At 49.4% G+C, this 12,043-nt stretch overlaps 1 protein-coding gene across 13 annotated transcripts in view; it reads right to left on the bottom strand.

The window, feature by feature from the left end:
• SPECC1 (sperm antigen with calponin homology and coiled-coil domains 1) overlaps positions 1–12,043 on the bottom strand; it is a 188,651-nt gene that overhangs the window by 130,173 nt on the left and 46,435 nt on the right. For all 13 annotated transcript variants that reach the window (XR_012499346.1, XM_074342066.1, XM_074342064.1 and 10 more), the window contains one exon: positions 9,495–9,661. Coding sequence is in view for 12 of the 13 variants with exons in the window: in XM_074342066.1 (XP_074198167.1) it covers positions 9,495–9,661 (167 nt within the window). In the remaining variant the exon portion in view is untranslated. The remainder of the gene's footprint in view (positions 1–9,494; positions 9,662–12,043) is intronic.

Here is a 12,043-nt window from a genome sequence, read left to right as displayed (position 1 = left end):
CACACGGGCCACGGGCCCTGCTCCATCCATCCCGCTCTGCAGGCTCCAGGTCATTTTCTGAAGATTAGGGGTCTAAATATTCACACAATTAAAAAAAATTTCCACTTTCGTAGTTTTTTTTAATTGAAGTACAGTTGATTCACAGGGTTGTGTTAATTTATGGTGTCCAGCACAGTGATTCAGTTACACACATATATACACTCTTTTTCATTATAGATTATGACAAGCTATTGAATATAGTTCCCTGTGCTGTACAGTAGGACCTATTTTGTATATAAATAGTTTGTAAACATTTTTCACTTTTGCATTGTTTAGATTTCAGGGTATCATCACCTATCCTCCAGAATGGCTTAAAAGAGGAGAAAAATACTAAGCATTGATAAAGTCAGGGAGCAACCAGAACACTCCTGGTCTGCGGGAGCGAGTACAGCCTGGTAAAGCACTCTGGAAAATGGACAGGATCTACCCCAGCTACATATTTGCATCCTGTGATTCGGCAAACCCACCCTCCACCCAAGAAAAGTGAGTACACAGATTCCTCAAAAGAATGTTCACAGCAGCTTTATTTACAGCAGCCAGACCTAGAAAACCCAAACGTTCTTCAACAGAAGGAGTAAATTAAATCATGTCACAAAATACGATGGAGACTACATTGCAATTAAAAAAAGGTTACTGATATGCTAATGAGTAGGAGGGTCCCACAGACACCATGCTAAGTGAAAGACACCAGACACAAAAGAGCATATTCTGCCTGATTCCACATACATGAAGTTCAAGAAAGGACAAAATCAAGTGATGGCGATGGACGTCAAAACCGCAGTGAACCCTGGGAGAGTCAGACAGAAGGAAAGTTCTGGGGCGCTGGAACGCTCTGTTTCTTGCTGGGTGGTGGGCACACAGATACAAGCACATGTAGAAATTCAGTGAGGTTACAGCTAAGACTAAGATGAATGCACCCTACACACCGCTTTGTAAGTACGTTTGATAAAAAAGAAAAAGAAGAAGAGAACTGGAGGATGTGTTAGACCGGGGCAAAGCCCCAGCGCCCCCCGCAGACTGCTGGTCCAGGGCTCCCCCATTGTTCTTTACATTTTTTATTGTGGTAAAATATACATGACACAAAATTGATCCTGTTAACCATTTTGAGTGTACAGTTCAGGGGCATGAAGTCCATCACACAGTGTGCAACCAGCACCATCATTCGTCTCGAGAAGCTTTTCATCTTCCCAAACTGAAACTACCCACTACACATTAACTCCCCACAGCTTACTTTTTAAGAGAGAAAAAATATTCCAATAAAAGTCAGAATATTAGCCAAGTAATCCTAGTCGAGATCTTTAAACAAAAGATTATTTTTTAAAAAAATTTATTTTTACCAAAGTATAGCTGATTTACGATGTTGTTTTAGTCTCTGGTGTACAGCAAAGTGATTCAGTTATACGTATATGTATATACATACACTTTTTCAGATTCTTTTCCATTATATGTTATTATAAGATGCTGAATGTAGTTCCCTGTGCTGTACAGTAAGTCCTTGTTATTTATCTAATTTTTTGAAAGATTTTATTTATTTATTTTTAATGGAGGTGCTGGAGATTGAACCCAGGACCTTGTGCCTGCTAGGCACGCCCTCTACCACTCAGCTGTACCTCCCCTGTTTATCTAGTTTTTAAACACATTTATTGTGGTATGATTCCTGAACAGCAAACTACACGTATTTCAGATGTACAGCAAACGATTATTTTTTAAAACAAATGCTAATACTGACGGGATAATCTGTGTGCGCTCGCTTGCTGCTGCTTGTTGTCCACATAACCACACTGTCTGGCCACCTGCCCAGGCGCTGTATTGCAGCGTTTACGTGTGTTTGCAGGGGTGGGGGGAGGCAAAGGAGGGCTTGGGATGTGGGATTTCTACATACAAGGTGTCCAGCCATCTTGTGGGAGGCAGGCCGAGTGTGGGTAAGGGTGTGTGCGCCCAGGGCTCCCAGACAGGCTGCTCTACCTCTTCCCACCCGCGAGACACAGGAAATGAGCTGGGGGGTGCTCAATTCTAAAAGGGAGAAAATCAGACATGCACCTCTAGGTTTGTGACCTTCATTAAGAGCACAATAAATAGTGGCCACAACCACCACCACCACCATCATCACCATCGCCACCTTCATCACCACCACCTCCATCACCACTGCCACCACCACCACCATCATCACCACCTCCATCACCATCACCACCACCACCTCCATCACCACCACCACCTCCATCACCACCACCACCATCAACACCACCTCCATCACCACCATCACCACCACCACCTCCATCACCACCACCGCCTCCATCACCACCACCACCATCACCACCACCTCCATCACCTCCATCACCACCACCATCACCACCACCACCATCATCACCACCACCACCTCCATCACCATCATCATCATCATGTTACAACTGTGGGAACTCGGCCTGAGCCATTTCCTGGTGCCCCTCCCATGATGCTTCTCTGGACTGGTAGCATCTTTATATTTACAAGCAAAAATCTGGAACCAGATCATGGGGTACTGTGCTGTATTAGAAATGAGGCACTGATTAGCGGTGGGGCCCTGGGCAAGTGATTATCTAGGAACTCAGTTTTCTCACCTAAAAAAATAGAAGAACTTGATCAAGTCACTTCAGGTCCTTCTCACTGAGTTAAGTCTCAGTGGTTATACTAGATTTTATTGACTTATTTCTGCTGAAAGCATTTGTTGATCAGGCTTGTTGCGTATCGTACCCTCATAAAGCTTTTGCTCAAAGCCCAAGTACTGCAACAATACAGCAATGACAACATCCCATGCTCTGGGCTTATAAACTGGAGCCCGTGTGTGCCCGTCACCCATCCGTTCACCACCACAGGGGCTGCCTCTGAACCCCCCTTAAATCGGAAACACCACACTGCTAAGGGCGCCTGTGATAAAAGCCAAGTATTATAGTACCTGGTGAATGTAACCTACATTTCAAACACGTTGAATTTTGACCCTTAATCCTAAGGCAGACTTTAAATTCATTCCACAGACAATATGGAAACGCCCTGACTAATAACCTCGGGTCTGGCTGAAGCAGCATTTCACACCTGAAGAATGTGACACGGGAGATCCTGAGGGAACTCCCTCCTCCCCTCCCCAGCTCCTCGGGCCACCTCCCTCATCCTTAGAGTCCCGTGGACTAGGGAGGCGAGCCTAAATATCAGATGCTGTTACCAGTTTAAAGGTTCAAGGGCATTTCAGCCGTTGAATAGCCTTTTGTGTCTGATTTCATCAGGTGTGAGAACCAGGAAGAAGTGGGTGGGGAGAGTCGGGGTCCCAGGGAGAGGAAGGAGGGCGTCCCAGAGAGTCCCTAGTGACAGAGGCAGGTACTCGGGGCGAGGTGGGACCTCCAGATTCCCCGAGGCCTGGGCGATGAGGAGGAATTTGGACTTGGTGAGAAGAGAGTGGAGATGCTGGTGTGTCTGAAGCCAGGTGAGTGACGTAGCTAGGTCTGTGCTGGGGAGACCCCTGTGTGAGCAGGACCAAAGCAGGGAGGGGCGGGGGGGGGAGGCAGCCAGGGAGGGCACATGGGGGAGGCAGAAGTAGGGCAACGTTGAGTTCTGTTTGGACGATGAGGATGACAAGCCCATCTGGGGGTCAGGGGCGGAACTGAGGGCACTGGGGAATGAACACGAGCTGACGGCACAGGGCACCGTGGCCTCTTCTCGTCCCTTACCCAGAGAATGTGGTTTCTTCTCCTTCAAACCACAGCTCTACCATGTGCAGCACAGCTTGGTAGCTAAGGACAAGACCTCTAAGTCCAGACAGAATCCTGAGTTTGAATCTTGGTTCTGCCTCTTCTGAGCTGTGTGACCTAGGGCAAATCACTTTACCTCTCTGTGCTTTGGTTTCTTCACTTAAAAAACAGATATAGCAATGGTCCCTACCTCAGAGCAGTCAATGGGTTAGCCATGTAACGTGCTTAGAAGAACAGTGTCTGCACAGTAGCATGCTTTTAATAGACAGCGGCTATTATAATAAGTAGTGCAAATCACATGATTGTTTTTACCATTGTTATCCTATCAAAGTTAAATCCCAATTAAAGCAAGCACGAGAAGGGAGTGTTTTCAGAAAAGATTAAGGCGATGCCACAGGGGTTCCAGGGGGCACAGTGGAACTTTAAAGCAAGTCACCAGCCTCCCTGGACCTCGGACCCTTCATCTGATGAGCTCATTTAATAACAATGTCCCGGATACATTCACAGTGTGTCTGCTTATGAAGGACCGGGCACAGTGGGGACAGCAGATGCTCTACATGCTACCGTGCCAAGCAGAAATGAAATACACAAAACACGCTGGCGCAGGACGCCTGCTGCACAAATGACAGCTGCTCCGGAAAGTTCTGCCGCTTCTGCGCCCCCTGCGGCCCCGAAGCCCACTTCCGAGTCCCATGTTACCAGCCGCACCCCATTTACTCTGCTTCTTCTTGGACTTCGGGGTCCCACTTTGTATTAAAAGATCTGATCCCGTCCTGTCCAGGCAAAAGGACTAAGGAGACGTGATCCAGGCCAGTGTCGTGCCGTGCCCCTCCTGCATAGCACGGGGCGTCTGGGTGACAGCACAGCTTTTCCAGGGAGCTTCCGTGCCCCTGCACCTCCCGCGTGGAATTCCAACTCAGAAAGACTCCCTGCTTGGAAGGTTTCCCAGAGGGAGGACACACAGACCCCAGGCTGATGCCACCCGTCCTCCAAGGCAAACAGCTGAAGCCGCTCTTACCGCACGCCCATGTTTTGGAGGCAACGTCAGACGCAGAGAGCTGGCCGTGTCAGCCACTCAGTCTGGTTCCTTGTCTACTTGGAGCTGCATTCTCGGCTTTGTTTCCCGGGCATCGGATGCAGCCTCAGCACAATTTGAGATTTTTTGGTTTGTCACAGAAGATCTGTACCAATGCGTCGGTGTTGCTTTGATATGTTTAATAGATCTTTTTCACTAACGATTTCACTGATATTTAAGCTAAGGAGCACCTGCACAGGAAAGCTCACAGAAGGAAAATGTTTAGACAGCTCACAGAGGAATGCAACTAAGAAATGTCTCTCAGTTCCACCAAGGGGGGCTCGGGGAATTTAAAGCTGTAAAATCATCACACGGGACACAATCCCAGCTTTAAAGGTGGTTTAAAGGAGTGGTTCTCAAACCTGAGGGTCCGTCAGAACCCTTGGAGGGTCTGTTAAAATGAAGGGGCTGCCTGCCCGATCCCAAGCCCCAACCCCACCTCCACCACCACCACCAAGCCTCTGACTCCCTAGGTCTGGGGTGGGGCCTGAGGATTTGCATTTGCTGACTTGCCGGCTGGGGACCACACCTTGAGAACCAAGTGGTTTAGAGCAGCACCGAAGATGGGAATATTATTATACGGGCCACATGCCTACATTTATACTATCTCCATAGGAACAGTAAGAAAGAAAAAGTTTAAGTGAAACAGGTAAAATTAATTTTAATTATGATATATTTTCTCAACCCTATATATTCAAAATACAATCAATCAACATAAAACATATTAATGAGATGTTTTACGTTTTCCGCACTCACTCTTCAAAATCTGGTGAGTCTTTGGCACTCAGGGCACGTCTCAAGGGCTCGCTGCCACACGTAGCTGGTGGCTACTGCTTTGGGGGCGCAGGTATAGAGCGCTCCCTCCCCAAGAAAGATGACGGACCAGGTCCCCCGGATGCGTGGAGAACATGCCTAAACTGTAGGACTCCACTTTCTGGGGCCCCTGACCCCAGGACACAGGAGATGGGGCGGGGTCAGTACATGACTCACACCCAGCCAAGCAGAAACCTTTCCCAATTTATCACCTGTTGTTTGTTTGTTTCTAACCAATCTGAAGCCAAGAAGCAGCCAGGCCTTGGAAGGCCTAAGCCTGCTGGCAGCCGCGCTCTGCACCACACACAGGGGACAGAGAAGCCGAGATGGGTGACCCAGAGTCCTGGGTGTCCTGTTCCCTGGTCCCGGCCCCTCTGTGCTCCGGTCTTGCACATCCGTCCTGCACAAGGTGACCTGCGCAATATACTTCTCTGCTGAAGCCAATGTTCTGTCATTTGCGACGGAGAGTCCTGACTAACAGACGTGGGCCTTCTACAAGGCCAGCGGGACGTGGCCTGTCTGAATCAGAGCCCTGCGGGTGCTGGCCTCCCTGTGCTAGGCCCGGGTGACACAGGAAGATTCACGTAGTCCCCTCCCCCCAACCCTGTCCCATCTGGGCTCCCGTCCCCCTCCCTGCTCTCTGGTGGCGACACGGCTCCGGCCAGTATCTCGGGTAGGGCATTTCATTCTACTTCTGGTGCATTTAGTTTCGTTTTCCTATTTGGGGGCCACTTAAAACATGTGTCTCCATCTTCCGTAAAGTGGTTATAGTAAGACGTTAGCCGTGGCGTCCAGCAGGGGGCGTGGTGCTCCGGTGCGGTTCCACTTCTCTGCCTGCGGGTTTCATCGTAAAGCACTGGGGGAAATCGGCTTGTTCTCCTGCCCACCGACGTTTTTTTCTCTCTTCTGTTCTCCGGGCTTTTTCTCTTCTTCCTCCACCCGCAGGGTGGAGAGGGGAGGCCGGTCAGAGCAGGGGAACACGGCCGGGGCCAGGAAGGGGCAGGGGCCTCCAGCTGTCCGCGCCGCCGCCCCGAACCCCGTCCTCCTCTTTCACAGAACTGGGCCTGGAGGTCCGAGAACCAGAACCAGAGCAGAGACTCTCCACAAGGGTATTCGCTTTCCCCCCGACATTTCCCCCGTGGAACAAGTTCCCGAAACGCACGCCCGTCAGGGGGCAGAAGTGGCCACCTTGTCATCGTCTTTAGGAAACACACCTGAGCTCCAGACCATTCTTTTTTAAACTGCTTTTAAAAATACTTTAATATATTCCAGAAGCTCTAAGGCTCTGTTATGGGGGAAATGTAGGTATTAATCTAAAATCTAAATTACCACTATATATAAAAACAGATAAAAATCAAATTCCTCCCGTATAGCATAGGGAACTATATTCAATATCCTGTACTAACCTTTTATGAAAACGAATATAGGTATGTATACAGATGACTGGGACACGATGCTGTACACCAGAGACTGACACATTGTAACTGACTGTACTTCAATTAAAAAAAGGAAAAAATAATAAAAAATAAAATTAAAAAATAAAATCTAAATTAAAGACATCTCCCAAATGTGCCATAGGACAAAGACGATAAAATCATGGAAATTACGGTCAACTCCAGGTAACAGAACAACAAACCAAGTTACGTGCAGGAATCTTTGTCCGCGTTTACGCCCCACGGCAAGCACGGTATGCAGTTCGTCTCGCAGCTCAGGGCAGCTGCACAGCCTGGCTGAGGCTTCATGGCTACAAAGCGGCAGAACCAGGACCCCAGCACAGCCTGTTCTGAGACCTCCCAGAGAGGTCCTCCTGTTCCAGCATCCGTCACTGGCTCACTCGGGCACTTAACCCACGCCGAGTGCTGGCCAGGGACAGGTGCTTTCCTGAGTGTGGGGGACAGAGCTTGCAACAAACCAAGGAACAGACAGTCCCTGCCCTCAAGGGGCCTCCAGTCTACCTGGGAGATGGCAGTGCCCAAGCAGGCGGCTGCGAGGGTCGAAGAGCCAAAAAGGAAAACAGGGCAGGGCAAGGGAGTCCTTACAGAGTGGTCTGGGGCGGCGTCTGGTAAGGTGACGTTTGGGCACAGACGCAGGGGAGGAGCGGCTGGGGTGTGGGGATGGAGGCACAGAGTCTGCAGGCAGGAGGAGCAGCACCTGGCTCGCCGGAGGGACAGCCCACAGGCATCTGGAGGCTGTGTGTCCAGAGCCTGGGGAGCCAGGACAGAGGGGACTGTGTTTTCTGCTCCAAGTGAGTGGGGAGAACCTAGAGGGTTTTAAGCAGAGAAGTGACATGACTCATACGTTGGAAGGACCGCTCGGCTTCTGCTGAGAATGGAGCGTAGGCAGCAGAGACAAAAGCGGGAAGGTGGTGGCATGTCCCCCGTGGCCACTGGGAGGCGGTGGGAGCTGGATGGAGTTCACATCTGTTTCTAAGGGCAACAGCATTTTGCTGACGGACCGTGAGATGTGAGGAAAGGAGGTCCACGGACGATGCCGCGGGCGCTGGCCGGAGCGACCGGAGGACGGAGCTGCTTTTTACTCAAATGGGAAGGTTCACGAGGAGCAGGTTGGGGGTGGCGGGAGGGATGGAGGGGAAGGGGTCTAGGTTCAGCTTTGGATGAGTCACCTTCAAGGTGCCTTCTAGACATCTGAGAGGCGGTGTCACAGAGGCAGCTGGAGGAGTGCTAACTTTGTGTGTCATCCACGCACGCTGTGAGAATTCATGAGAACAGACGCTGCCACCTAGAACAGCTGTCCTCAGCAGGGGCAGTGCTATCTGTCAAGGAGCATGTCTGGAACGTGGGGGGCACTTTCAGTTGTCACCATCACTGGAGGTGCTACTGGTATTTAACGGGTGGGAGGATGGAGAGCCCAGATGTCCCACGGTGAATGTGACGATACTGCACAGAACTAACCCCCATCGCACACGGTTCACAGACTCCGCAGACACTCCCAGAGCATCTTTTTGTTGTTATCCCAGCTCAGTGCCTTCCTTTGTCTTACATATAAAAACTGTATTTCTTGCACACCTTTAAGATGTACTCAGCTTTCCAGGGAAGGGAAGATTGTACTTGGGTTCAGAAATTCACCGAGAGTGCTCCTCATCCAAACGATCATGCCCCCCGCCCTCCCCCACAGCCTTCCTGGTGTCTGAGTCATCAGCCCAACAGCCCCGGATCAGCCTGCCTGCGGCGGCCAGGGCCACGGGCTCCAAGGAGCACGGCGGGCCCCTCCGCGGAGCCGCGCCCGGGCAGACGCGGGGAGACGCGGATCACTCCACTGCAATCACAGTGTTTCTCCTCTGTGGTTAGGATATTGCACTGATTTCTCCGAAGTAAGTGTGTGTAGGTGGGTTACACTGTCTATGCGTTTCATCTCAGGGTGAGGAAGGGGGCACTGGGTGGCACACAGACAAGGCTGCGTCCCACCCACCTGCTGTTAGAGCCCGCCCCCACCCCGGGGGTGGAGAGGAACCAGCAGTGGAGATTCCCAGGGGCTGCGGGGGGCAGGGGTGGGGAGAGAACGGTGAGAGCAGGAGCCCACCCCAGACGCAGGCGGGTGGGGAGCTGACCGGGGCTTCTCAGGGCCTTGAGGCTCCCTGGTGATCCTGACTCCATCCAGTGGGCGCTGGGGGCAAACTCTGGCCAAAGAGTCCGCACGATCTGGCTCAGGGGTTCCTAGTCACTCAACCTTCCGCAGATTCCCTCTCTAACCCCCTCTGCCCTGTGCCTTTAGGTCAAGATACTCCTGGGACCGTCCTCGCAGCCTCCTTTCCACCTCGAGAGGCTACTTGCCTGGCTGACGGCCACCAGGGTGCCCAGCAGCCCTGCCCCGCATGTTCGGGTCCATACCTTGCTGAGTCGGGACTCGAAAGCCAGCGAGGTGGAAGACTTGGAACTCTTCATGCCGGAAGAGGCGGTGGGGAGGGCCCGCGCGCGGTCCAGCCCATGGCTCCCCGCTTTGGTGACCGGACTCCAGGGCTTGGCTGCACCTTTCATGTTCATCCCTGAGGGTCTTTCTGTACAAGAACAGAAAAGAAAGACATGTGTGTCCACTTTGGATTGGAGCCTGCTGAGTGACACCACAGAGCTGTTCCCCGACACACCACAGTCCCCACTGTTGTCATGGAGAACGAGCCCTTAGGACTGGGTTGCAAATGGAGCATTCAATCCCTGAGATGGTACCTTTGCACCAGGCTAATCACTACAATTTGACAACAGCTTTTACCAAATTATTAAAACTATATGTGCATCCTATGTTCACAGCAGCACTATTTACAAAAGCCAAGACATGGAAGCAACCTAAGTGTCCACTAACAGATGGATAAAGAAGATGTGGTATGTATATACAATGGAATATTACTCAGCCATAAAAAAGAATGAAATAATGCCACTTGCAGCAACATGGATGGACCTAGAGATGATCATACTAAGTGAAGTAAGTCAGACAAAGATAAATATATCACATATCATTCCACTTATATATGTGGAGTCTTAAAAAAAAGAAAGGATACAAATGAACTTATTTACATACCAGAAATAGACTCACAGGCATAGAAAACAAACTATGGTTACCAAAGGGGAAAGGAGAGGAGTGAGATCAATTAGGAGTTTGGGATTAGCAGATACAAACTACTCTGTATAAAATAGATAAACAACAAGGACCTCCTGTACAGCACAGGGAACTTTATTTAATAGCTTGTAATAACCTATAATGGAATAGAATCTAAAAAGAACATTCACATATACGTATAACTGAATCACTCTGCTGTACACTTGAAACTAACACAACACTGTAAATCAACTATATTTCAATCTTTTTTAAAGTGCAATATTATTGATATTCTGGCATCACTTTTCAGCAAAACAATGGCTTCTCCTTTGTCAGGGGCACCTGGCACAGCACTGCTACCACACACACACATGCACACACCCACACACACACGCATGTATCTCCTCACATAAAACAGGTCGGCTTGAGTCCAGACATCCTATATCCATCAGCCTTGAGGCTTTAGGGTTGAAAGTAGATGTAAATGAACTAATTGAAAATTAGGTTTCACAGGAGCATAGCTTCTTCTTTTGGACAAAAATGATATTTCAAACTAATAGAGCATATTTTAATTGGTCAGACCTGACTTGTGGGGCAGAGTTACTCCCCCTCACAAAAATACTCTATGAAAGACAACTTGAGCAAAGCAGCAGGTGCAGCTGAGAAGGGGGGGCCTGGGGCCCTTGCTGCAGGGCTTGCACCTGGACAAATGTCTCCCTGGAGCAACAGGATACAAAGGAAAGGAACTGTAAGGGACTGAAAATAAGTGCATGCACGTGCAGATTATGGACAAGATACACAAAGACCAAAAACTCAACTGCCACTTCTGAGGGGTCTGTTAACTGCCTCCGGGAGGTCGGAGCTGGTGCTCAGCCGCTCAGTCCTCCTCTCCCCTCACTGCATCCCAGTGCACCCCACTCACCCCTCTGAGAAAAAGGACAGGCCGTCCCCCCCAGCCCAGGGCAGCCGGGACCTCCTCCTGTTTGTGTCTCCTCTTCCGGCCAGAGGACACCGGTTCCCTTGACCACTTCAGTCTCCCCAGGGCTGTCCAGTTCCTGTTCCCACTTAAAGGATTAGCTGGGGCAGGTGTCCAAGACCCTCCGTAGAGCTCATTCTGCAGTCGGTGGCCCTGGCAGCTGTATGAATGTGGCTACAGGTGAAAATAACATTTTAAGAGTGTTTCTGAGAAAAATTTTTCATGATTCCCATTAATATGATTAGTTCAGTGCCTTATCAGTCTCAGCTTGGTTCCAAGTATCACAATTTTAAAAATTCTGTATTTTAAAAAACACTTCTCACATATTTTACTGATGTTTGGCACCAATTATTTTTCTTCCTTGGCCCGCAGCTTTTAATGCTGGTTTCCACAGCAATGATGAAAGAATTCCTAGGTGAAGACCTAGATGGCAACTAATGCTATTAGGACCCCCAATATAAAATGAACAAACATAGTCTGAGTGATTCTGGGGAGAATGACTGATGAGCTGTATCCGTTACTGCAGAACCAACCAGTCACGTGTCAGTCTGGTTCTTGAAGATGACTTAAGTAAAATATCTCTAATCAAGACACCCTTTTACATTATGATTGCAACTACTTAGAGATGATTATTGCAGGGTTTACTTTGTGAAAACATAGGTGATTCTGCAATGAGTCTACACTTCCCAAAACCTGCCCGGGTCACCCCAGAAATGAAGTGCCTTTTATTTATCCTTCAGAAGAAAGGTAAGAATGTAAAGACAAATAGCAGCAGGAAGAGGATAGAAATTCTCCCCAACATTTCCCTAAGTCCTTGACCAAAAAAAAAAAAGAAAGAAAAAAAGGCATCCCAGTCAAAACCCCAAACCTAAA

The sequence above is a fragment of the Camelus bactrianus genome, chromosome 16 (assembly GCF_048773025.1).
Source record: "Camelus bactrianus isolate YW-2024 breed Bactrian camel chromosome 16, ASM4877302v1, whole genome shotgun sequence".
Taxonomy (NCBI): Eukaryota; Metazoa; Chordata; class Mammalia; order Artiodactyla; family Camelidae; genus Camelus; species Camelus bactrianus.
Note: the sequence above shows the minus strand (reverse complement) of the source record. Positions and strands in the feature narration are given on the sequence as shown.